At 38.1% G+C, this 24,144-nt stretch overlaps 1 protein-coding gene across 1 annotated transcript in view; it reads left to right on the top strand.

Annotated features, from left to right (window-relative positions):
* Window positions 1–23,137, top strand: part of LOC140152541 (cytochrome P450 3A56-like) — a 28,465-nt gene extending 5,328 nt beyond the window's left edge. The window contains exons 3-13 of the mRNA XM_072174922.1: window positions 7,461–7,513; window positions 10,890–10,986; window positions 11,810–11,926; window positions 12,974–13,062; window positions 14,822–14,970; window positions 15,190–15,320; window positions 15,624–15,770; window positions 16,122–16,342; window positions 17,029–17,166; window positions 22,465–22,627; window positions 22,912–23,137. Of these exons, the coding sequence (XP_072031023.1) occupies window positions 7,461–7,513; window positions 10,890–10,986; window positions 11,810–11,926; window positions 12,974–13,062; window positions 14,822–14,970; window positions 15,190–15,320; window positions 15,624–15,770; window positions 16,122–16,342; window positions 17,029–17,166; window positions 22,465–22,627; window positions 22,912–22,995 (1,389 nt within the window). The 3' untranslated portion in view covers window positions 22,996–23,137. The remainder of the gene's footprint in view (window positions 1–7,460; window positions 7,514–10,889; window positions 10,987–11,809; window positions 11,927–12,973; window positions 13,063–14,821; window positions 14,971–15,189; window positions 15,321–15,623; window positions 15,771–16,121; window positions 16,343–17,028; window positions 17,167–22,464; window positions 22,628–22,911) is intronic.
* Window positions 23,138–24,144: the final 1,007 nt, after the last annotated feature.

The raw sequence follows: 24,144 nt of genomic DNA, 5'->3' as shown, positions 1-24,144 counted from the left end.
TCTGCGAAGATTTTGCTACAAAGGAAAAAAAATCAAGTGGTGTGATGTCTGGTGATCGTGCAGGCCACTCCACAGCATGAGGCATCCCAACCAATCTGTTTGCCATCCGTGGACAGAGTGAAAACCGGGTACTTTTATTCAAAAGGGCATATCTTCAAAAGTTGTAAGCCGATTGAAATAATTGTTTTGATTTATTAAAGCTAACGATTAAAGGTTTCTTTACATATCAAAATATATTTAGTCAACTTTCCAGAAATAGGAGAAAAAGAGGAGGCAATGAGGGGCCTCTTTTGTTTTGGACACCCTGTAGGTTGAGATCTCCAGCTATCCACAATGCTGGTGATCATGATGACAGATAATTCTTTTCCATCGATTGATGGTTCAAACAATTAAAATATGTATCAAACTTTGAACAAGTTGCTGAACAACAGTGATAAACGATGCCCTGATTATAACGTTACAGAGATGTGCTGCTCTTTTGCAACGTTTCAATGACAAGGTTCTTAAGATTCGTCAGAACCTTGATAAATAACTGTTGCTGATCAAAACATCTATGGTATTGAACGTTGTCAAGCGAGTAATGCTTTTCTCTGCAATGTTACAGCAGAAGATGTGTCCAAAATTATTATGTCAATTCCAAACAAATCGTGTATTCTGGATACCATGCCTATATCGTTGTTTAAGGAAACTGTTGATGTGCTTGCTAAACCACTGTCTGATATTATCAAAAAGTGCTTCAGCAGTCGCCTATTCCCCACAAAACTACGTGAGTCGGTAGTGACTCCTGTTCTAAGGAAATTGGTGACATTTTCCAGAAACATGACATCAATTATCATATGTATGCGGGCGACGTCCATATATACCTGTCATTCAATTCTGAGGTTGAAGGAGATGCGGAGAGGGCAGTTACGAGGATAACATCTTGCATCGATGAAATCAGTGATTGGATGACCAGAAACAAAGTCAAACTCAACCATGATAAATATAATTTCTTTATTGCATCTGCAACTCACAATAGAAGATTTATCAAAGACATTTCCATCACCATCGGAAATAGTGTTATCTTGCCCTCGTCACTCTTTGGCATCTCAACGAATAACATGAAGAACTTTACAGAACAGGGCGGCGAGAATTGTCTTCAGATCCAACAGAAGGGACCTGTCTGCACCACTCGTCAGATAGCTCCACTGGTTACCACCAGTTAATGCCCGAATTATATTCGAACTCATGTTATTAGCTTTCAAAAGCTTCAACGGACATCTTCCCGCTTACTTGATCGAGCTCCTCACTCAGAACATCCCGCGCAGATCCAACTTAAGATCAGGTGATGACACATAATTATCTTCTTAACATCCCTCGTATCAACCTGCTCATATTCGTTAATGTACCACGATACAAAAGTTTCAAGAAATCTCTCAAATCCCATCTGTTTCTGAGACTGAGTTCTTCACCTTGCGTAATTTCCTGGTTTTCTTGTTACGTTTTTTAATAATGTGTATTTCGCTTTACTGTATGAATGTTTTTATGATTGTAACGTAATGTTAATTCAATGCATTGAAATCGAATTGAATTGAAATGAGTGGGCTTGGGCATGAATTGAATTGGATTGGAATTCAAATCATCGTGAGCAATGAAGAATTGAATTGGATTGGAATTGAAATCATGTTGAGCGATGAAGAATGAAGTGGAATTGAAATGAAATTCAGCTGTTCTGGTATACCAGAACGAAATTACAACAGTGGCCTATATGGAGCAGTGTAATACACATAAACATGCATAACTCGCAAACGCAAATTCGGAATCAACTCAAATTTTGGGAATAAGCTTTTTTCGTGGATATCCACAGAAAAATGTCATAAAAAGAGGATGCTAGGATCACGAAATCCTCCTTTAAATTTAGAAAATAATGTGCATGGTGGACAAGCAGTTAAGACAAATATTAGGAAGTCAGTCACCTAAGAACTAAGAAGTTCCAAAGTTTTGTAAAATAGGACCCAGATGTCAAGGATCACTCGCATTGTTTGAATGTGAAAAGTGAGTTAACAATAAAGTCTCTTCTGTTGAAATGCTATTGTGACAAGTAGTGTACTTGATTTTGACTTTGTGTTGTGACAAGTGTTATAAAATTGGTAGTAAAATTTAAAACATGCACTGCAAAAACAGTGTCTAGATATTAAACACCATTCTAGACACCATCTTGTTCTCAATTTGTAAACATGTCTAAATGCTAAACATGTTTAGTACGTTGATGCCTTGTGTTTAGATATTAAACACTTGATATTTTGAAGTTTAACATTTGTGTTTAGCTTTTACATGTGTTTACAAATGGAGGACAAACTGAAAGTGTTCAATCTCTAGACACAGTTTTTGCCGTGTGCCTTTGGTCAATTAACACAAACTGCAACTGTATTGGAATTGGAATTGAATTGGAATTGAAATGAATGCTCAGAATTGAATTGAAATTGATTAGCTGTTAATTTCACTGCATTGAATTGGAATTGAAATGAAATGCTTTTGAAATTGACAAAATGAATTGGAATCGAATTGAATTAATTCTAAAGCAAGGTGGATTGAATTGGAATCGAATAGCAAGACTCCAGGTGTAGGAAGAATTGAATTTGAATAGAATTGAAATCAATTTTCTGGAGTGGAATAACAATATTGTAACGTAACATGGTAGCGTTAAATTTTAGCATTAGATACTATAAACCATATGATTTTGTTTTATTTATGTAGAGGGGAGGAATAAAGAGAGAAAACAAACAAGGAAGTTGTTTGCTCTGGGTGGGATTCGAACCCCAGACCCCTCGCATGCCAAGCAGAATGTCGCCGACACTTAGTCACGGGTCTTTCGCTGCCCGGGCCAATGAAAGCGTGCTTATATCACTTATGGTGATTGCGTCGTCACATCCCGTGTGATGCACGCATGCTCAATGAGGTTGTTAGTAGTGTTTTGTAGTACCCGGGATTCTGCACGGAATTTATCATATACTAGTACCTATCAGTAAACCTGGTGGTGGTAGTGAATTATGACTCTTTACGCACGTACCACACAAACAAAAATCTATTATACACACTTACTTTTTTTGCTGCTGCGTCTCCGAGACGTATTGAATTGTGAATCAGCAACAAAAATGCCTGCATTAACATTGGGTATTAAAGAAGAAAATGTTACTAGTATTCGATTATATCTAACCGCTTCACAAAAAGAACGTTCCCACTTATTTGAGTAGTTATAAGTTTTAACACAAATAAAAATACATATGAAAGTGTGGATAAATTTGTTAGCTCTGTGCTCTCCTAGTGGTGGATTACTTTCCTTTTATCCCCAGGTGCCTTTCATAGCGCCATGGGAAAATGTGGTTTTCTAGTCGGGTAGCTTGACTATCTCTGCTTGGCTATTATAAGCTCATGTTGATGTCTTGCCAAAAGAGAAGGCCTGCTTCCCTAGTTCCATCTGCACACCTCGTTCCAGAAACAAAGTTCTAAAAAGCCTAACGAACCTTTTATGTCTTCTATATGGAACCCTCGTGAAAGAAAATGTTCCTTAAACTAAAATAACAATTTTTTTAAAGAATTAACTCTTTGTAGAACCATCTTTAGCCTTTATATAACCCTTTCTGGTTCTTTACAGAACCGTTGAGGGTTCCTAAGAGGACAGATTTTATAAGCCATTTTTCTGAGAGTTAGTTCCTCTTGCCCTAGTTCCTAACACATAGCTATATAGCAGGTTGACTATAGTACCATGTGACCAAACCATCTCCCTCTGTTTGGCAACAGATTCTGTGGCCGCTGTGGTGCATAGCATTTTCCTGATATCCTCATCTTGTCGAGCTTTTGCGTTGTCTTCTTGCTGCCAGTCCAATTTTGACATTGGTAACATTGGTTTCCATTGGGATAGTTGAATGAGTTTATCATCATCATCATCATCATCAGCCGTATTCAGCCCACTGCAGGGCGAAAGCCTCCCCAAGTTGGCACCAAAGATTCCTGTCATTTGCTTTTGCCATCCACCTGATCCCTATGAAACTTGATATTTCAACCCTCCATCTGACTTTCTGTCTGTCTTGATGTCTTGAGCCCAACCAAGGCCTCCATTCTGTGACATTCTTTGTCCATCTACTGTTGATCTTGCAAGATGGCCAGCCCAATGCCACTTCTTCATCTTCATTGTGTGGATTATGTCCCTTTTGGTGAAGCACATCGTGCATCTTTCCATGCTATGCTGTGCAGTTTTAAGTTTTTGCGCCATGCGCCATCCTCTTAGTAAGTGACCATGTTTCAGCTCCATAGGTCATGGCTGGTAGTACGCATTGGTTGAAAACCTTTCGTTTCAGACAAGTTGGCATCTTACTTCTCATGATGTCATTGAGCTTACCAAATGCACACCAACCAGCCCTAGTCCTTCTTTTTACTTCATCCATGTGATTGTGAGTCATGTTGATTAGTTGTCCTAAGTCAGAAGTACACATATTGGTCCACCTTTTCTATATATTTCTGTGTTCCCTACCATGACCATGATTTTCGTCTTTTTCATGTTAATCTCTTATTATGACTATGTCATCTGCGAAGCGAAGGTGATTTAGGTTGTCTTCGTTTATGCTGATGCCCTTACTTTCCCAGTCCAGGTGACGTATAATTTCTTGAAGTGCCGTATTAAACAGTTTAGGAGAAATGGTATCACCTTGTATATAAGCAGCCCTCGTTGGACATATATCTTATCACTGTCCTTGTGGAGGCGGATTGTCAAGTTGAAGTGCCCTTGCTGTAGATAGTATTTATTATCTGGATGTATCCAGGATGGACGCCTTGCTGTTTGAGGGCTGTGATGATGACTGCCTGGATCTCAATGCTATCAAAAGCTTTTTCGAAGTCAGTGAATCCAAGGCACAGTGGCTGTCTGTATTCACCCATCTTTTTAACAATTTGGTTGATGACATGAAGGTGATCCATGGTAGAATAGCCGCTCCGAAACCCCGCCTGTTCCCTCGGTTGGTTGAAGTCAAGGATGTTGGTGATCCGATTTGTGAGAACTTTGGTGAAAAGTTTGTAGGTGTTTGAGAGTAAACTGATTGAAGTCTTTGATGTCCCCTTTCTTGTGGATGAGAATTATAAGGGCATTATTCCAACTGTCCATTGAATGTGTTAGTTAGTTTTAAATGACATTACGGGCCTGTTAACATCATATTTCTACCTCTTTGTTGACCTTTCCATCTTCAGAAAAAAATGCTTTAAAAATGTCTCAACTGTTTAATTTGATTCGGTCTCTAGTTGTTATGGTTATATTCTTAACCTTTGGTGATAGACTGACCACCATCTGATCAATTAATTACAAAAATGTCTACACGATAATAGCAACTTTATGACTTTTATATTAGTTTTTTTTATTTGTTTGTTTTATTGCCTTTAATTTAATAATTAATATCATACTTATCGTAATGCATTTGCACCTGGCTTATTAAAATAACAACGTACATTTTATCATATATACCACGTATAATGACTATATTATGGGTGGAAGTTATTATTACTGTGTGCAAACACACCCCTACATCACATAATAGTTATTGTTACAACTAAACACATAGCTACGGTTACCCAAGGAGATTTAAAATGACACTAGACCTTACCATGACCCAGTCATGCGACCATTTGAAATAATTACATGAATTCAAATTAATACCGAGCTGCTTATCTAAATGTGAATACGCTTAACTGTCCAAATATAACCTGATAGGGAATAAACCAATAGTTCGATCTAAGACTAATAATATATTAGCTTCAAGTTGAATGGCGCCACGAAAGTGCTTTCGGTAGGAGGCTGGCCCTCTCCCTCCCTCATTGAAATGAAAGTGTTGAACATTGTAACCCCTAGATATGATAGACTGACCACCATCTGATCAATTAATTAAAAAAATATCTACACGATAATAGCAACTTTATGACTTTTTTATTAGTTTTTTTATTTGTTTGTTTTCTTGCTTTTAATTTAATAAATTAATATCATACTTATTCTAATGCATCTGCACCTGCCTTATTAAAATAACAACGTATACATTTTGTTTGTTTGACAGGCATTGTATCATATATATACCACGTATAATGACTATATTATGGGTGGAAGTTATTATTGTGCAAACATTTGTTTACATCACATAATATGAATAAACCAATAATTCGATTTAAGACTAATAATATATTAGCTTCAAGTTGGATGGCGCCACGAAAGTGCTTTCGGTAGGAGGCTGGCCCTCTCCCTCCCTCATTGAAATGAAAGTGTTGAATATTGTAAACCCTAGAAGATCACCGCCCCTCCCTACCTAAAGGACTTTCGTTCATCATAGGACGTCGTCGAACTTTTGGATTGTTGTCTAAGTATTCCAAATAAGAATTATTAACATGATAAGTAAATTATTTCAAATGTGATTACTAACCTGCTCATTATTCCAGATATGAATACTAACCTGCTAAGTATTACAGATATGAATACTAACCTGCTAAGTATTCCAGATATGAATACTAACCTGCTAAGTATTCCAGATATGAATACTAACCTGCTAAGTATTCCAAATGTGAATACTAACCTAAACATTCCAAATATGAAAACTAACCTGCTAAGTATAACCAGGGACCGTAGTATAACATGCTGAATATGAATACTAACCTATTCTAAATATGCATACTAACATGAATACTAGTTTTTGCGCTAAACTACAGTTTAGTTTTTGCATTTACTGCCATTTTGTTTCAAGGCAACTCAAATCTTGAAAACCGGTGCCATGCTGAAGCACACATTATTGTATGGGCATGATGCAGTCATGTCTACAGTAGAATTCACCACGACCTTTGCAGGACTTAAACCCCATTAAAAGCAATTAAACCAAGATAACACTCATTGAAAACAGCTCAACTGATTAAATCAGATCTTCTCTGGTTAAATCCACACTACACATGTTTCTGTTTTACCTGTGCGGTATCGCAATGAGTTGTTATTATAGTTTCAGTTGGGTAACCGATTATAAAGCAAACGCAAGGTAACAATACTATGTGGGCCTTTGTTCACGAAATGAGACAATAGTCTGCTTATTGTTAACCAGTATTCTTGAAAATGAGAAACATAATGGTTGTTGACTTAACACGGTTTGGAAATAATTTCTTCATATTTTTTGGTGTTATCTGTCGTTTACATATCCTTCATAAAACACAAAAGTGCGAATATTTCCAAACACCTAAATTAGGTAATTTAATCTGGTCAAATTGTGATGGGAAAAAGCACGAGCATGGGGGGGGGGGGTATGGACCATCCCTCTCATCCACTCGGGATCTACGCCTATGATTCCCCGTATGCTGAATGAGATTTGGTAAGTCTAAATGTTCTCTCCCTTTCCGAACACGCCACTTTGATGAGATTATATCACACCTTAACCGTTGTCTTGTTTACTTCTTGTTTTTTTTTATAGGGATTCGTTCCTACATTGGAAAAATGGGAAAAGAAGTATGGACAAGTTTACGGGTAACTATCAATCATTTATAACTATACCTTCCACATTACTTATTGCAGCTTCTGATGTATTGCAACATGGAAGCCCCTACAATGAACGGAAGAATTACATAACTTTACGCAATGTTATATGACTGGTTCAATTCCCATTCATGCATGCTGCCAGATCGAGGCTCTCCTCGCACATGGCGGAATCATGCAATGGTTGAATGATTATGCCACAGTGCAGTAACATAAAGCTGGTTGGATCATTAGACCAAACTACAAAAAATGGGTTGCTCGTCTTTTTTGCTCGTCTTGCTCGTCGGTTTTTACTGTACAAAGGTTATTATTAGAGGTTTTGGAGCTTTGGAGCAAGAGGGATGAAAGGTGACTTACGATGGGGAGAAGACAGAAATACTTAATGACTTTTCGCCAGCCCATTCGGGGCTGGTACCTGTTTCAGGTTTGGGGTCAGTTTACTCAAGAGATTATATTTTAGTGGTATTGGAATGATTTTTTTTTTTTACTTTTTGTGGTTAAATTTTTTTTAAATATTTTAATTCGATTTGTTAGGAAAAGTAAGTATGTTTTGCCGTTTCAACGAACGAAAACGAGTGAGTATTACCAAAGTTATGTTTGAACTGATTAATTATGACTTTAAAAGTATAAAGGCCTAAATGTAACAATAATAGTAAATATATATAGCATCATATGGTCAGCAGAAGAAAATCTGACATCACCTATGATGTCATATCAGTGTCCTTGACCGGGGGTCCTTACTCCTTGACCACTGAACAGCGTGATATCATGTTGATAACAGATCTATAGAATCAAAATCTTCATCATATTCCCGGATCATATCACAGATTCTCAACAATCTGTGATCATATGGACCATATTGATGTGAAAGTAGTTATCTATCATATCCTGTGTCGTTTTATGGATAAAAATGACTCAAAATGTTATTGATGAAATGGTTGCTATCATAAACATCAGTTTTGTCTTTTCAACAGGAAAAATCCGATGCAAAATAAAGTTTTTAGGGCCTAGCTATAATATGGGCATAATTTATGCATATAGTATTGAACAATGTACCCCATTTGACATGCACTTATAGATAAATAAATTGTCTTACTTTATTAATTTAATAACTTCTTTATTATAAATAAAATGACACATAACTATTTGATTCATAAAATTACATTCAACAAAATGATTGAAGAGAAAACACACAAGGCACTAGGCAGACTGTTATAGAATGGAGTATGTAAGATGCCATGTCCATAGCTTCGCAGGAGTTTCCGACTAGCAATCAACATGATCAGCACATTCAGAAAAACACAGTTTAAGAGTGAAGATTGTAGTGAGTAACCAGTCCTTTATAAATGTGCTGGCCACTATCTATTATAATATAGTAGGCTTAAACTATACATTGCGAATTAATTAAGTTATTTTAAAATAAAATGTACATGTAAGTTAACTCAAACCGGCAGTGTATATATCGAAAGCAGTGAAATCGGACATTCCTAAGCGAAGATATTGAGTTCGTAAGTTCTGGTATTACAAAATTGGAAATTGAGATATCGTGGGTAAAAAGCTGAAAAGACAAAAAAACCAACGACAACAACAACAACAACAACAACAAAACAAACAGACCAGAACAATTTGGAGTACATGTAATGAATTAAAAGAGTTGACATGAGATTAGGAATTAATGTTTTCTGCTGTTTCAGTGTGCATGTTCTCATCGTTGATGGTTTGGTGGACTGTCATGTAGATGTAAGCGTGATCCTAAAATGCCTTTCACATTGACCAAAACTAATTACAAGACCTCTTCTACATTGAGGCTGGCTTTCCCTTTTAAAGGGAATTTTTATTTACAAGTGTGTTAAAATGTGCGCCAGAAGGTCAAGTCTTGAACAAGAGAAGACATCGGGCGTCATACACCTTGGCTGTGGCGTTCGTGTGCTATATGGAGGGATAGTCCCGATTTCTTCTCTTGTCTTGAACACCCCATTACCTGAGAAGAAACACATCTAAAATTTGTATGACATTTATATTACGCCAGATACTGTTATAGAGAAACTGAGTAAACTACATTCTGAACAAAGCATGTGGCCCAGATGGTTTCCATGTTAATTTGCTTAAGAATGTGCTGGACTTCGATGTTCCACTGTGTATGATTTTCAACTCGTCACTGATATCTGGGCTGCTTCCTCAAGACTGGAAAGACGCCAGCATTACACCTCCTCGCCTGAGCTCCAACAACTACCGTCCTGTTTCTCTCATAAGTCAAGTGGTAACGCTACTGTAGCGTGTCATCTACGACCACAGCTAATGTACCTAGACTTTCGCAAAGCGTTTGACACGTGCCACACGCCCACCTTTTGTACAAATTAGACCATCTTGGATTCTTGGTGTCCGGGGACATTTACTGTCTTGAATCAAAGCTTTTCTCACCAGAAGAAAACAACATGTGATTTTGAGAAATAGAGCCACTTCTACTCAAATAGGGTGGTAAAGCATAGGAACCAATTACCAGATCATTTAGTTGTGACCGGACCTACTGTGGCATCCTTTAAAAGGTCCATTCAGTGATTCAAGTGTAAAACATATTAAATTGTTTATCAATTGCTTAAAAGTGAAAATTATCATTTGGTATTTTTGAAATGAAAGATTTGGCAAAAAACGAAGAAAACAGCAGTATTGACGAAGTTGAAGCTCCATTCAAATATACGTAGCTAATTTATATGGTGTCAGTATATAAATTATAGATTCATGTAAATGCCTTATTTTGTGTAAAATACACGGCTTCGCCTGAACCACTCGCAGGCTATGTTAGCACATCTATGACAATGACAAAGGTACCAAAATCTGAATTTGGATGATTTTTACGATCGTCCGGATGAGCAAATTACTGAACATTGCTGAATGGACCTTTAACAAGAATATAAGAGTCCTGCCGATAGGAATGAAGGACTAATCTACCAAATATACCAAGTAAGTAAGTATAGTTTGTAAGTACAAAAGAATATCCACTTTATGTGGAAATTGCAAAAAACAGTTATTGATCTTTTTTCTTTCTTCTTTCAGAATATTTAACACCCTGAAAGGGTTTTCAAACAGTTTCTTCACTCTCACTTATCATGCGTTAAAACATGAATGAAGTGACGCAGTATACCATGTAGCCTATACATTAGAATAATATCCCAATTCACACGTATAGACATTTTGTTAGCAAAGCATTTACATGTTTTGTCTATAACCTCTAAAAATCTTTATGTTAGGAAATCTGATGGACATCTCTGTCTCCCACAGAGAGTACGAAGACAAGCAAATAATTTATTCTGGCTTGACGCTTGGATGTCATTACTGAATACTGTTGATTTTTGCTTTCTTCATACAGCATTTTCGTTGGACGTCAGCCTGTACTCATGATATCAGACGCTGATCTTGCAAAGCAAATTCTCGTTAAGCAATTCTCAAGTTTTTATAGCACAAAGGTAAACGTTCGTTTGTCATGTTTGCGTCCTGCTAGAGAACTTTCATATCAATTTCTAAGCGCTCTTTAAGCAATGTCGTTGTTCATTGAATTTACAACCGTATGATAAAACAGGCGAAAATAGTAACTTTTCGCACAAGATTTGCAATTTAAAGAGAATTGGCCATTGCTCATTGAAATGAATCTAGTATATGGACAAGTGTGCTCTTTCATTTAATGACATAAAATTTGAAAAATATTGTAAGGATCACTCGGGGTTTTGACTTTTAAACCTACATTTTGGTCAAAAATTGTCAAAAACTCTGACTGGATGAAGGGAACATTCGAGGTTTTGACAAAAAACAATTGCAGATGCCGTATTTTACACTAGTAAAATCTACGATTTGGTTAAGTCATTTGGGTGTAAAAACACAAACGGTTTTTATTTGCCGGAAGGTATTAAGCTTATGACGGAAATGTCACTGCGCGCAATGGTTATGAGTAACAACCCATTCGTCCGAAGGGTTATTAATTTGTCCGAAAAGGGTTAAAGTTAACATTTTAGGTTGGATAAAGTTAGAGTTAGGGGTATGGTCAGGTTAGGGTTAGGGCCCAGGGTTAGGGTAAGTGTTAGGATGAGAGTTGAGATTAGTTTTGTGTTAACCTTAGATTTAAGATTATAGGGCTTAGTAGTTATGGTTATGGTTAGAGTGAAGTTTTAGGGTTTGGGTAAATTACGCACACGCGCATTGACAACGTGCTTTTTGTGTAAGCGTAGACCAATAGCAGCCTAAATCATACGTCGGAAAAGCTAGTGATAAAAACTCTTTTTGTTTATTCTTTAGGAGTCCGAGTTTAAAATCAGATATCTTTCAGATAGTCTGCAAGCTTTAGAAGGTGACGCGTGGAAAAGAACTAGAAGTTATGTGAGTCCAGCATTTAGCACTTCAAAGATGAAACAGGTACGAGTGGTAAACTATTTTTCTTTAATTGTACAGCATGGACTTCCACTTTTGTCTGGTCATCGGTTGGTTAGGCCAATGTTAGATTAGATTTTCCTTCTGAAAAATATAGCACTTTCTTGAAATATCATCTGTATAATAGATTTATATGTCTTTGTCACTCACTATATTGAATATGAACGTATTTTAATTCACAGCCCAATAAATGGCACCCAGCACAAGAAATATGTAAGTAAGTGGAATCGTGTACAACAAGACCTGTTTCTTGAAGAAAGTGAGTGAAAAGCAAAAGTCAGCCCCGTTCCACACTATTCCACTTACTCTTTGGAAATTGTCATCTGTATCCGCATTCTCACAGATTTCTTGTGTTGGGTGCCAATTATTGGGCTGTAAATGTTGTCCAGGAAGCTGTTCAATGTAAGTGCATTTTGCTGTTGTGTCAGTTGCACAACTTGCTTGATTACTGACATGTGTTTAGAGTAGAGTATTGAAGTAGGGGTGTGTGTAATTTTGGTTCATTTTGATGCACAGGATTTTAAGATACGACCTTGTGAAAAATTATAAGTATCTTTTGGCTTTTGTGGAGCACGTGTGGCCGAGTGGATAAGGTGCCCGACTCATAATCCATAGGTTGCGAGTTCGAGCCCCGCTCGTGCCAACGTGTTGTGTCCTTGGGCAAGGCACTTTATCCTCATTGCCTTCTGGGGGTGGGTGGGGGTTGGATTGGATGTTTGTGTAGTTGTTTGTTTCAATGTTGTTGGCGCTGATTAAGCTGCTGCCTGCAAATTGCATTGTGTCTGTTTAGGTGTGTTTAATGTACAATTCTAGCAATTTGACCTGCGGGTCACCATTAGAGTTTGAAATAAAACCTTCCTTGATTACGGGTGGGTTTTAAGTGCATTGGACCAATATTTAAATGATAAATCCTTGGCGCTGCTTAACCCTTTAAAAGGTTTTTTTTATTTTGTATATAAATAACTAAAAACCACTGAATGGCCAAGTGATCACAATATGATATCACTTTCTTCTGATTTGTTTATGATTTAGATGATTCCAGCTATAAATACATGCTGTGATAGGATGCTGACCATCATGCAGAAGAAAATTGATAATCAAGAATCGTTTGAAACAAAACCGTAAGATATGCAACAGATTGTATGCGTATATTTACCGGTATATTTTAAGATACGCTCAGGTCCTATTAGCAAATGATTTTAGCCGAGGAGGGGAGATCGACACTTGCTTGGTATTTCATCGCCCAACTAGAATTGTGATTTTTTGACCTTTCGTATTGAAAATATGCATGAAATTTTTTTAAAGAGTTTTTATGAATATCTTCAATACAAATTTTTTTTTATAATGATCTGTCTTTCATCCCAGCTAAAGACACTTTAACTACATATCATTAGATTTATAAAGTTTACTTGCCATAAAATTTATATTATATCGCGAATTTCAAAACATCACAATTATTTGATATCAGAAGGACATTCCTCGTATTAGGTATGCAATTTGGTGTGTCTATGAAAGGTTTGACTACAAAAATGATTCTCTTATAAATGCATCTACGCACAGTTTTCGCCTCGATACACCCGAGCACGCAGATATTTCCAAGCACAGCGAGTCTAGCCTCTACGCAGTCTGTATACTACACAGTTGAGTGCATAGCATCATAGGAACTGTGTGAGATCTAGTGGAAAATAGGTTTTTGTCAAAACCTCAAGTGTTCCCTTCATTCAATCAGAATAACACTTCCCCCTAACAACACCTTTTTTCATTACGTCAACACATGACGCAATTCAATGTTTATAGCAAGGCGAATGTGGTAAATATGTTGAAAACGACCTATCCAAGCACAGTTTTTGACCAAAATGTAGGTTTTAAAAGTCAAAACATAAGTGCTCCTTACAATATTTTTTTCAAATTTTATGTCATTAAATTCATTCATCTTTATTTCATTCAAATATAAAATATAACAGCACAACAATTAAACACATACATTGAATGAGGAGGTTCTCGGAAGGCCGGATGGCCTGTATTAAGAACCCCCTGTCCTAACAACAACAAAAGTTTCAAAATAACAACAACAAAATATACCTCAAAATGTCACAACCACCCCCCTCATTTACCCTAAAAAAAACCAAAAAAGCCTGTTTTGTGATCAAGAATATGCAAAAAAAATACCGTGATAAATTCAATACTACATTAACTATATTACAGATAATACGATTAACGATACACAATTAAATTAATTTAAGCCGTACAAGGAAATTAGATAAAATCTGAGACGAATATATTCGTCTCAGGATAAAATACTAAATGTAATTAAGAATAATATTATCTTTCACTTTGGTTTTGAAATGATTGATCGTCTTTATATTCTTTATATGTTTCTCAAGTGAATTCCACTTAATTGGGCCCGCTGCTTTTAAGGTTTTATGAAAGAGCACACTTATATTGTCAATACTAGCTTTATTTCAATGAGCAATTTTTACATAGATTTTTCATAATCTTTTCGACATTTATTTTTGCTAAATTCAGAAAATATTTTGGTGCATATAAAATTAAAATTAAATTCTCTGCCTTCTAAACGACACCAGCTGTACCACGGTTTTTACACAAAAAATATTTCATCGAAATTAAACCTTCCCACTCGGCTATTTCAAAATTGATAGTCAAACTTCCTCAAAATGTGCAATAATTAACATTGAAATCAAGTTGTTTTTTACGCATTTTAAAAACACTTGGCTCGATGAGGAATGCCGCCGTTGTACTGCACACGTCGGTTGTAATACCTTATCCGGGACCTGATCGCAGAGTTTGCAATTCATAATTTCGTGTGACAAAGGAAAGAAACAAAGTGTTTAATGTCAACATTTCCTCCATGCAATATAGGGTGTTTGGTTCATATGTTCTAGATGTGATAGCAAGCTGTGCCTTCGGTATCAATACAGATTGCCAGACCAATCCAGATGAACCATTCTTGAAACATACCAAACAACTCTTCAGTATCAAATTGACCAATCCTGCCTTCCTTATTATGAGTAAGTACATGTACGTATATATGTATATTTGTACTATTGGCCCTATAATGATTTTCCAGAATGATGCGCAAACTGTGATCCCGTTGTTTACTCTTGTGACAATTTTTGACGGAACACACTATCAACTGCTACAATCCTGTTCATTTAAAGCCTTAATGTACCATCTTTTTTCAGAATATACCTTTATTTTTTATTATTAATAATATTATTATCTTGTAGTATTTGCTCCGTTTATGGCGCCAATATTCAATCTATTTGACGTGAGTTTTTTACCAGATGATTCTCTCGAGTTTTTCGCCAACATTGCGAGAAAGTCCGTTCAACTCCGCAAAGAAGGAGGAGCTGCAGACGTAAGTTGTTGGTTCGAGCCCTTGCTAAAATATCTCTACAGAATAAACAAACGACAGGAACTCAAGTAATTTGTTACATATACAATGTAAACCAATGTGATGTACCGGACCGAAGCTCTTGTATCGACGATCTAAACTGCAGTTTGGGGGAATTCTTTATATACTTTAATAGCCATTGATACATAAGAAGAAACACGATCTCTCCAAAAATACAAGGTCCCAATTTATATGTTAAGGGTAGGGCCTATATAGAAATAACAATATTGCGGCCTTCATCATTTTTTTAAACTTAACTTTGATTAGCACAAAGATCTGCTGCAACTGATGTTAGATGCAGCAGAGACAGGTGGAAGTGAAGAAGAGGAAGTAACAGAGACTAGGAGAACACCAGGGGAGGTCAAGAGTAAGCGGAAGAAAATCCCTCTGACACACAAGGATATCATAAGCCAGGTAATAATCAATAATCTCTATGACAAGTACTATGACATACAAGGATATCATGGGGCAAGTAGGAATCAAGATTCCCTCTGACACACAAGGATATCATAAGCGATATCATAAGAGAAGTGTGTTTATGCATGAGGACAGCGGGCCTTTTCAAGTGCTTGGTTTCTCATCTTCATTTAATCGATTTTTTCAGAGGGGTGCATGGGGTAATGGGGCATGGTGACTTTTAGGGGGGAAAGGCATAGTGTGTCACAGCTAATTTGGTTTCTACAGAAACCTTTCTTCCAAATGCGTAAATTAAACAAGGCTTATTAATCCGCTAGCTGACCAATATATTTTGATTGTCATTATCAGAGTCTCATTTTCTTTTTCGCTGGTTACGAAACCGTTTCAACAACTCTGAGTTTTGTTGCATATGCCATTGCCACTCATCCCCAAGTACAAGAAAAACTACAGGAAGAAATTGATAAAATACTTAAAGATGATGAACCAGTGAGCTATGAGATGATTTCTAAGATGGAATATCTAGACAAGGTGTGGTGTGAAGCGATGAGACGGTATACATCACCAACGGTGTAAGTTTATCATCAAAACTTCTTTTTATTTTCTGCCGTTGATATGGTATGACAGGAAGCACGATGGCCTAATGGTTATGGCGCAAGGTTCATAATCTAAAGGTTGCGGGTTCAAGCCCCACCACTGCCAGTGTGTTGCGCCCTTGGGCAAGACAGCTTAATTCCCAATTGCTTCGATCCATCGACCCAGGTGTAAAATGGAGAGCTGCTGGGGGTAATCACAATCGGTTGCGAGTACCTGCGTAGGCCTATTACTAGTTACGGAATTGATTCGGATATATGGCAGCGGGATAATTGTTGAAGTGTGCTGGTACTTAGGTGTAGCGCACGTTAAGTCACCGACATTTATTTTGATATGATATGATATAACTAGTAATATAATTACAACTACATATAACGTATATAGTATTTTAAATGATTTATGTTTTATTACCAAATTTTAGGTTATATTATACACAAAATTTGAAAGTATTAGCTCAAAAAATAAACGAATCAACTACTTCCTACAAAATACATCTAGTCATAATATGCAGATGACATTTCACTCTCTCTATCTCTCGCACCTCCCTCTTTCCACGCTATTCCTCGTTTTCGCTCCTCATTTCGCCCTTTCTCCTTCCATCTCCCCCTCTCTTTCCTCTTACCTTACCTTCCCCTGCTTCCTCTTTCTCTCTTCTTCGTTTCAGTATCAAGAGACGTTGCACTGATGATTTTAATCACAACGGCGTGCGAATCTCCAAGGGTCAGATGGTGTACATCGATAAACATGCCATTCATCGCAATCCGCTATATTGGCCAAATCCACTCGACTTTGATCCAGAACGGTAAGTAGTTTGCTCATTCATTGTGTAATCATCTTATCTCTTTACTTTATGAAGATCATCATGCTTATGTTATTGTTAGAGTATGTTCCTTCGTTATGTGTTTAGCTAAGAAAACGAGATTAGAGTGTGGGTGTTCCTGGATTGGATGTAGGTCTACCGATGTTTGTTTCTAAGTGAACTTCCCAAAGATCGATGAGATCGAACGTTTTCTTTTTGAGGAGAGTGGTTAGAAATTTTTCGATTTCGTTTGTGGGAACTAGAAAACATCTAAGTTGGTTGAGCGGTGGTCAGTGGAGAGGATAACATAGGCCTACCTCCGGAAGTGCTGAAGAGGTGCGACTTCTTCTCAAAGGAAAGAAACATGATCAATGGTCCATACTTTATTCCTATTCCCAAAACAGAAGATCTTTAGTTCAGAAAGCAACTATCGTAGTATCAGTCTAAGCTCCATAGTAGCCAAACCTACAACAGAATGATACTTAAATTAAAGGGTCAGACCAGAAATTGGATTGAGTTAGTAGAACGACTATTGGGCACATCCTTGCACTACGTAGGCTGTTTGAAGAGGTGAAGGCACACAACCTGCCAGCGATAATAAATTCATCGACTTCAAGAAAGCTTTCGATACTATCGGTATTCCTGAACTCATTGTTGAAGCTATGGGCAAATACCAGAACACCAAAGCCAAAGTAATATCACCAGATGGAGAGACCGAATTGCTTGAAATCTTAGCAGAGGTACTTCATGGCGACACCCTTGCCCCATACCTGTTTGTGATATTGATGATAGTGAAGAGAAGCTAGGATTCCACCTGAAAAAGAAACAAAGCAGGAGAGTTGGACCAGTGGTGTTGACAGACTTTGATTTTGCTGACGACATAACGACATAGTCCTGTTGTCTGAGGAATACAACAAGCACAAGAACTAAGTAAGTCACTATTTTATTGAAGATGAACGCAAGTAAAACAAAGTTCATGACCTACAATAACAGTAAAGAAATCATCACAACAAGCGAGGGTGTAGCACGAGAGGAGGTCGACATTTCAAATATATAGGCGCTTGGATGAAAAGCACAGAGAGGGATGTGAAGTTACGTAAAGCAACAGCATGTAGGGCGTGCAGCAAACTTTAAAAAATCAGGAAGTAAACTCTTACCAAGAGTTTCAGACTTCAAATCTTAGCTGCAACGGTGGAGTCGGTACGTGGATGTGAAGCGTGGACCATCACCCCTAAACTTGCAAAGGGGATTGGTGGCTGTTATACCCGCATGCTAAGAACTGTTCTGGATGTGTACTGGAAGGAACATATGACAAATGCAGACCAATTAAATATGGAGATGTTCCAAAAATAAGCCACAAGATCAGGAAAAGAAGAATCCGGTTTGCAGGCCATTGTTCCCGAATTAAGGAGCTCGCATCAAAAATGGTTTATACACTGGAACATAAACATTACAAACTAGCGCACAAACTCAAATTAGTGTGCTTAAACGGTTCATTGGATAACCAAGCATGGGAGGCGGAAACCTGCTCTGACCTATAGACATTCTGAAAGATGACACTGGACTGGAGGTAGCAGATTTCAGGAGAGCAATGAAGAACAGAAAGTTGTAGAAAGCCATCACAGTTCGAGGACACCACTCGAATTAAGTTTAAACATTACATGATTACGTTTCTGCATGATTGCTAATTTCAACGTCTTTCCAGCATGCTTAGGAAACAACTTCAATGATCGACGAAGTCCTTTAAACCAAACTAACTATTTTAGGTCGAAAAAAAAAAAAAAAAAGAACAGAAAGGGTACTGGAAATCATTGTCAGTTTTATCACCATTTGGGTCTTACAGAAGTGGCTTATTTTCACTATCTTTCAAAGGCCCATTCAGTGATTTGCTCATCCTGACGATCGTAAAAATCATCAAAAATCAGATTTTGGTACCTTTATCATTGTCATAGATGAAGGGGAGGCAGTGCTTAGCACTGCCGAAGAGCTGAAAGTTACCCTTACCAGCACCGCTTGGTGCTGGGTTTCTATGGGTGTTTTTTTTTTATCCTAATGGGTGCTACGGTGTGGGTGGCAGGCAACGGCAAACCACCACCCATCACACTTAACATCTTTATTGCCATGTATACCTTGATGATGAGTTTCAAAAATGTTAGAAGCATGACACTGGATAGTGAGACCCCCAGGCCTGAAGGTGTCTTAAATGCGACTGGGGAGGAGAGGACGGATGGCATCATGTTTGGTTCCAATGACGCTCCAACATCAAAGCCAAATGGAAGTGTTGGAGTTGATGGTTCTGTGGACAGAGAAGCCAGACAAAACCTCTGGAAAACAACTTTGAAAATTGGAACGTGGAATGTTAGAACGATGAACCATGGTAAACTGGACATTGTAACCAGAGAACCAGAGGTTGCTTTCATTGCCAACCCAGATGTTGCCCGGTGTGTTCTTGGATACAATTAATGAGAGAATCATTACCATCCGAATACAAGGAACACCAATGAACATAATCTGTGATTCAAGCATACGCACCTACCTCGGCATCAAACGAAGAAGAAATCAAAAACTTTTATGACCTCCAAATGGCTACAGACAGTAGCAATAAGAGAAATATATATATAATATCATTATCATCACTGGAGACTTCAATGCAAAAGTTGGAGGTCAAAGTACCAACAAAAATGTGATGGGAAACTGTGGCCTGGGAGAACAGAATGAGAGAGGAGAAATGCTTATTGACTTCTGCCAAGAAAACCACCTTATCATCCTCAATACTTTCTTTATGCAACACCCAAGGAGGCTCTACACCTGGACATCCCCAGACCATAGTACAAGGAATCAAATTGATTACATTTTGGTCCAGAAGAGATGGCGATCTAGTTTCATGTCTGCAAAGACATATCCTGGGGCAGATTGTGGATCAGACCACCAACTTCTTATGTCAACCATGAAGTTTAAGCTGAGACGTAAAAAACAACAAAGAAAGCCTGCCAGATATGATGTGAGCAAGATCGGTGACAGCTATTATAGAGTTGAGGTGAAGAATCGGTTCCAGAAGCTACTGAAAGATGATCCAGAGGAGTCCACACTAGAAGAACTGTGGCAAAAAATCAAAACTGTAATTACAGATACAGCACAGAAGACACTCGCCAAAAGAAAGAACATGAAAAAGCCCTCGCTTTCAGAAAAGGACTTCAAATTGGCGGATAAAAGAAGGAAAGTAAAGGAAAAGGGATGATAACCGCCAGGATTATCGTGATCTGAGCAGGAGAATATAAAAACAGGCCAGAAAAGATAAAACTGACTTCATCAAGCAGAAATGTGCTGAGATTGAAAGGGACAGTGTAACAAACAACACCAAGGACATGTATAGAAACATCAAGCAACTGACCAGCAAACCAACTCACAGGCTCAATGTGCTGAAAGATGAAGCTGGCACCATCCTTACAGAAGAAGAGGAGATCAAAACGAGGTGGAAACAGTATTGTGAAAACCTGTATGCATCTAGAGAAGGAAATACACCTGAAGTAGAATCTGATCAGGAAGATGCAAATGCTGACCCAGACATCTTGATGTGTGAAGTTGAGCAAGCCATAAAAAGACTCAGGAATGGTAAATCACCCGGAATTGATAACACCCTGGCAGAATTGTTGAAAGAAAGTGATGCTGAAGGAGTCGCCATCATCCACAAACTCTGTTACAAGATATGGAGAAGTAAAGAATGGCCGGAAGACTGGAAAAGAGCAGTGTTTCTCCCGTTACCAAAGAAAGGGGACACAAGAGAATCTGCAAATAACCGCACCATATCTCTTATCTCTCATGCTAGCGAGGTGCTGCTCCATATCATTGCTGAAAAAATTAGGGGTCATCTAGAAAGTGAGTTACAACCAGAGCAGGCAGGTTTCAGGAGAGTAAGGGGAACTAGAAACCAAATTGGAAATATAATTGAGAAAAACATGGAATTCCAGCAACCTTTATTTCTGTGCTTCATTGATTATTCCAAGGCATTTGATTGTGTCCAGCATGGAAAATTATGGATCATCATGAAAGATATGGGCTTCTCTGCACATGTGGTGGATTTGATTAGATCTCTATAAAAAGGACAGGAAGCCACAGTAAGAACAGAAGGTGGAGATAGTGAATGTTTTACAGTTGGCCAAGGAGTGCACCAGGTATGCATTTTGTCACCATACCTGTTCAACATATATGCCAAGCATATCATGCGGAATGCACTTGATGGCTACTCGGGTATGGTTTCAATTGGAGGACGACAAATAAGCAACCTCTGGTGTGCTGACGATACCACCCTCATTGCAAGAACAGCTTCTAATCTACAAGATCTCATTAACCGCGTTAAAAAGGGCAGTGAGGAGTATGGATTGTTCCTCAATGTCAAGAAGACAAAGGTCATAATTTGTGGTGGAAACGTAGACCAACAAGTGCAGGCAGGTGGAGAGGACTGTGTGTACTGTGGCTACCTGTCCTTTTTAAAATACTTTCAACTTCCTTGGATCCCTCATTGTAGAGGAAGGAGACAGCTCCCAGGAAATCAAAAGACGCTTGGCTATGGCAAGAACATCTGCCATTGCACTCACAGAGAACAACAAAGATGAACATCCTGGATGCCCAGGTCTTCCCGATTGCCACGTATGGGTCTGAAACTTGTGCTATTGGAAGAGCAGATAGATCTTGCTGCAACAATGGTGCTGGAGGAAAATGTTGAGAATTTCTTGGAAAGAACACAAAACAAATGAATTTGTCAGAAGCCAGATAGGAGATCACACCTCATTATACCAGAAGATTGACCGGAATAAACTTCAATATTTTGGCCATGTTTCTAGAAGAAACGGAGATTGCTTGGAGAAGATCATTGTTCAAGGTCATGTTTAAGGGCATCGCAGAAGAGGTAGACAGAAGACACGTTGGTCAGATGGAATCAAAGCGTGTACAGAACTATCTCTTACTGCAGCCTATCGTCTTGCACAAGACCGAAATAGCTGGAATGACATCATCAAAAGGGTCACAACGGGTCAGTCTTGACTCATAGGGCGACGACGATATAAACTAGCTGCATGTATTTGAATGGGGCTTCAACTTCGTCAATACTTCGTCAAATTTATCATTTCAAAATGCCAAATAACAATTTGAATGACTTTCCTTCACTTTTTGGCAATTAACAAAAAAATTTAATTTTTTTTACACTTGCTCTGGGATCACTGATGAAAGGGCCTTTAAGCCTGTAAATGGTCAGATTTGGAACAAACTGTGAACTATGTATCCTCATCATCCACTTTGTTGTAGGTTTAGCCGGGAAGCCAAAGAAACTCATCATCCGTGTGCTAATTTAGCATTTGGTGCTGGACCACGAAATTGTGTAGGGATGAGGTTTGCTATATTAGAAGCCAAGTTTGGGCTCGTTCGTATTCTACAAAGATACAAACTGGAAGTTGCATCTGAAACCGATGTAAGTAAACATGTAATCGCACACCCCACCCACCTCAAAACACACACACCCCCACACCCCAGTTATACAAACACACCCCATTACACACACCCCTTGCATATAATACCCTATCTGCCCATCCCCTTCCATAGTGCTAACAATCTGTTATGGCTGACACTTGGTCAATTGATTTATAAGATAAGTTCTTAAAAATTATTATGATGATTAGTGTCATTGGTAAAATAGTACTTAAGTCAAAATATTTTTTTTCATAATAATAATTTTTGCATTCTTTTTATTTTCAGGATTTAAGCGACACTTCTAACTGGGGCAAGTCAACAGTGTATCCAGCTAAAGGAATACACCTCAAAGCAAGCCCTCGGACATGAGCAGAGGAATCAAGACTTGTTATATTGAACAAAGTTTTTTAAAAGAAGTCTACGACTTTGGAATATTATATTATTATTTTGATCATGAACCATGTACAAATCAGGCTATGTCTGATTGTCTGTACCATCGCGGTAGTAATAAACCTTATGCTTCTGTCACACTACACCGAATAGGTATTCCGTACAAGAAACGGATGGTAGGCCTATTTTAGTAAATCCGTTGTTGTTCGTCAATGATCGTTTTATGTTCTTTTTATGTCCTGCTATCATCCGCCAAATGCGTTTCGTGTTAGGTGATGTTCGTTAAGTCCGTCGGCATGCACAAAACTTGAAACGGAGTGTACCGAATGCACATGTTCGGTATTTATCCGATGTGTGTTCGTATGGTGCTGAATATTGCCGGAGTTTGTTCGCTCTCCTTTCGTTCATGTTCGTTCTTTGTTCGTTGCACTCGGCCCGTGTTCGTTGCAAATACGTTCCTGTGAGGCCTTCACCACCGGATAGCATATTTTTGTATTCGGTGATGTACGTTGACCCAGACCGTGTTAGTGTCACACTACACCGGATCGGTCTTCCGTATAAGAAACGGATGGTATTTTAGCAAATCCGTTAGTGTTCGTCAATGTTCGTTTTATGTTCTTCATATGTCCTGCTATTATCCGCCAAATGCGTTTCGTGTTAGGTGATGATTGTTTAGTCCGTCGACAATACGTTTCAAGTTTTGTGCATGCACAAAACTTGAAACGGAGTGTGCCGAATACACATGTTCGGAAGTTGTCCGATGTGTGTTCGTACAGTTCTGTATATATACCCTGGGTTTGTTCGTTATTCTTTCGTTTATATACCGCAGGTGTTTGCAAGGTTTCGCAGGCGCTTGTGCCGGATGTAGGCCTATGGCGAACATGTGCATCAATCATGGGGGGGGGGGTTCTGAAGGTGTGTGACGCAACATCATATTTCCCCAGTACTTTACTGACTGACATGTAGAAAAAAGGGGGAAAGGAGAGAAAAAAGAAAAGAAAGTGAGAAAAATTGAAGAGAGAAGAGAAGAGAAAAAGTTAAATTGCACGTAATTTTGTAGGCCTATACATGTAAGTAGTATTGAGCATGTTGAGGGAGGGGCACTTTCTGAAGGGTAGAGGACGCAAT

Source organism: Amphiura filiformis, chromosome 5, assembly GCF_039555335.1.
Source record: "Amphiura filiformis chromosome 5, Afil_fr2py, whole genome shotgun sequence".
In the NCBI taxonomy this organism is placed as follows: Eukaryota; Metazoa; Echinodermata; class Ophiuroidea; order Amphilepidida; family Amphiuridae; genus Amphiura; species Amphiura filiformis.
This window is presented reverse-complemented; position numbering and strand designations above follow the sequence as displayed.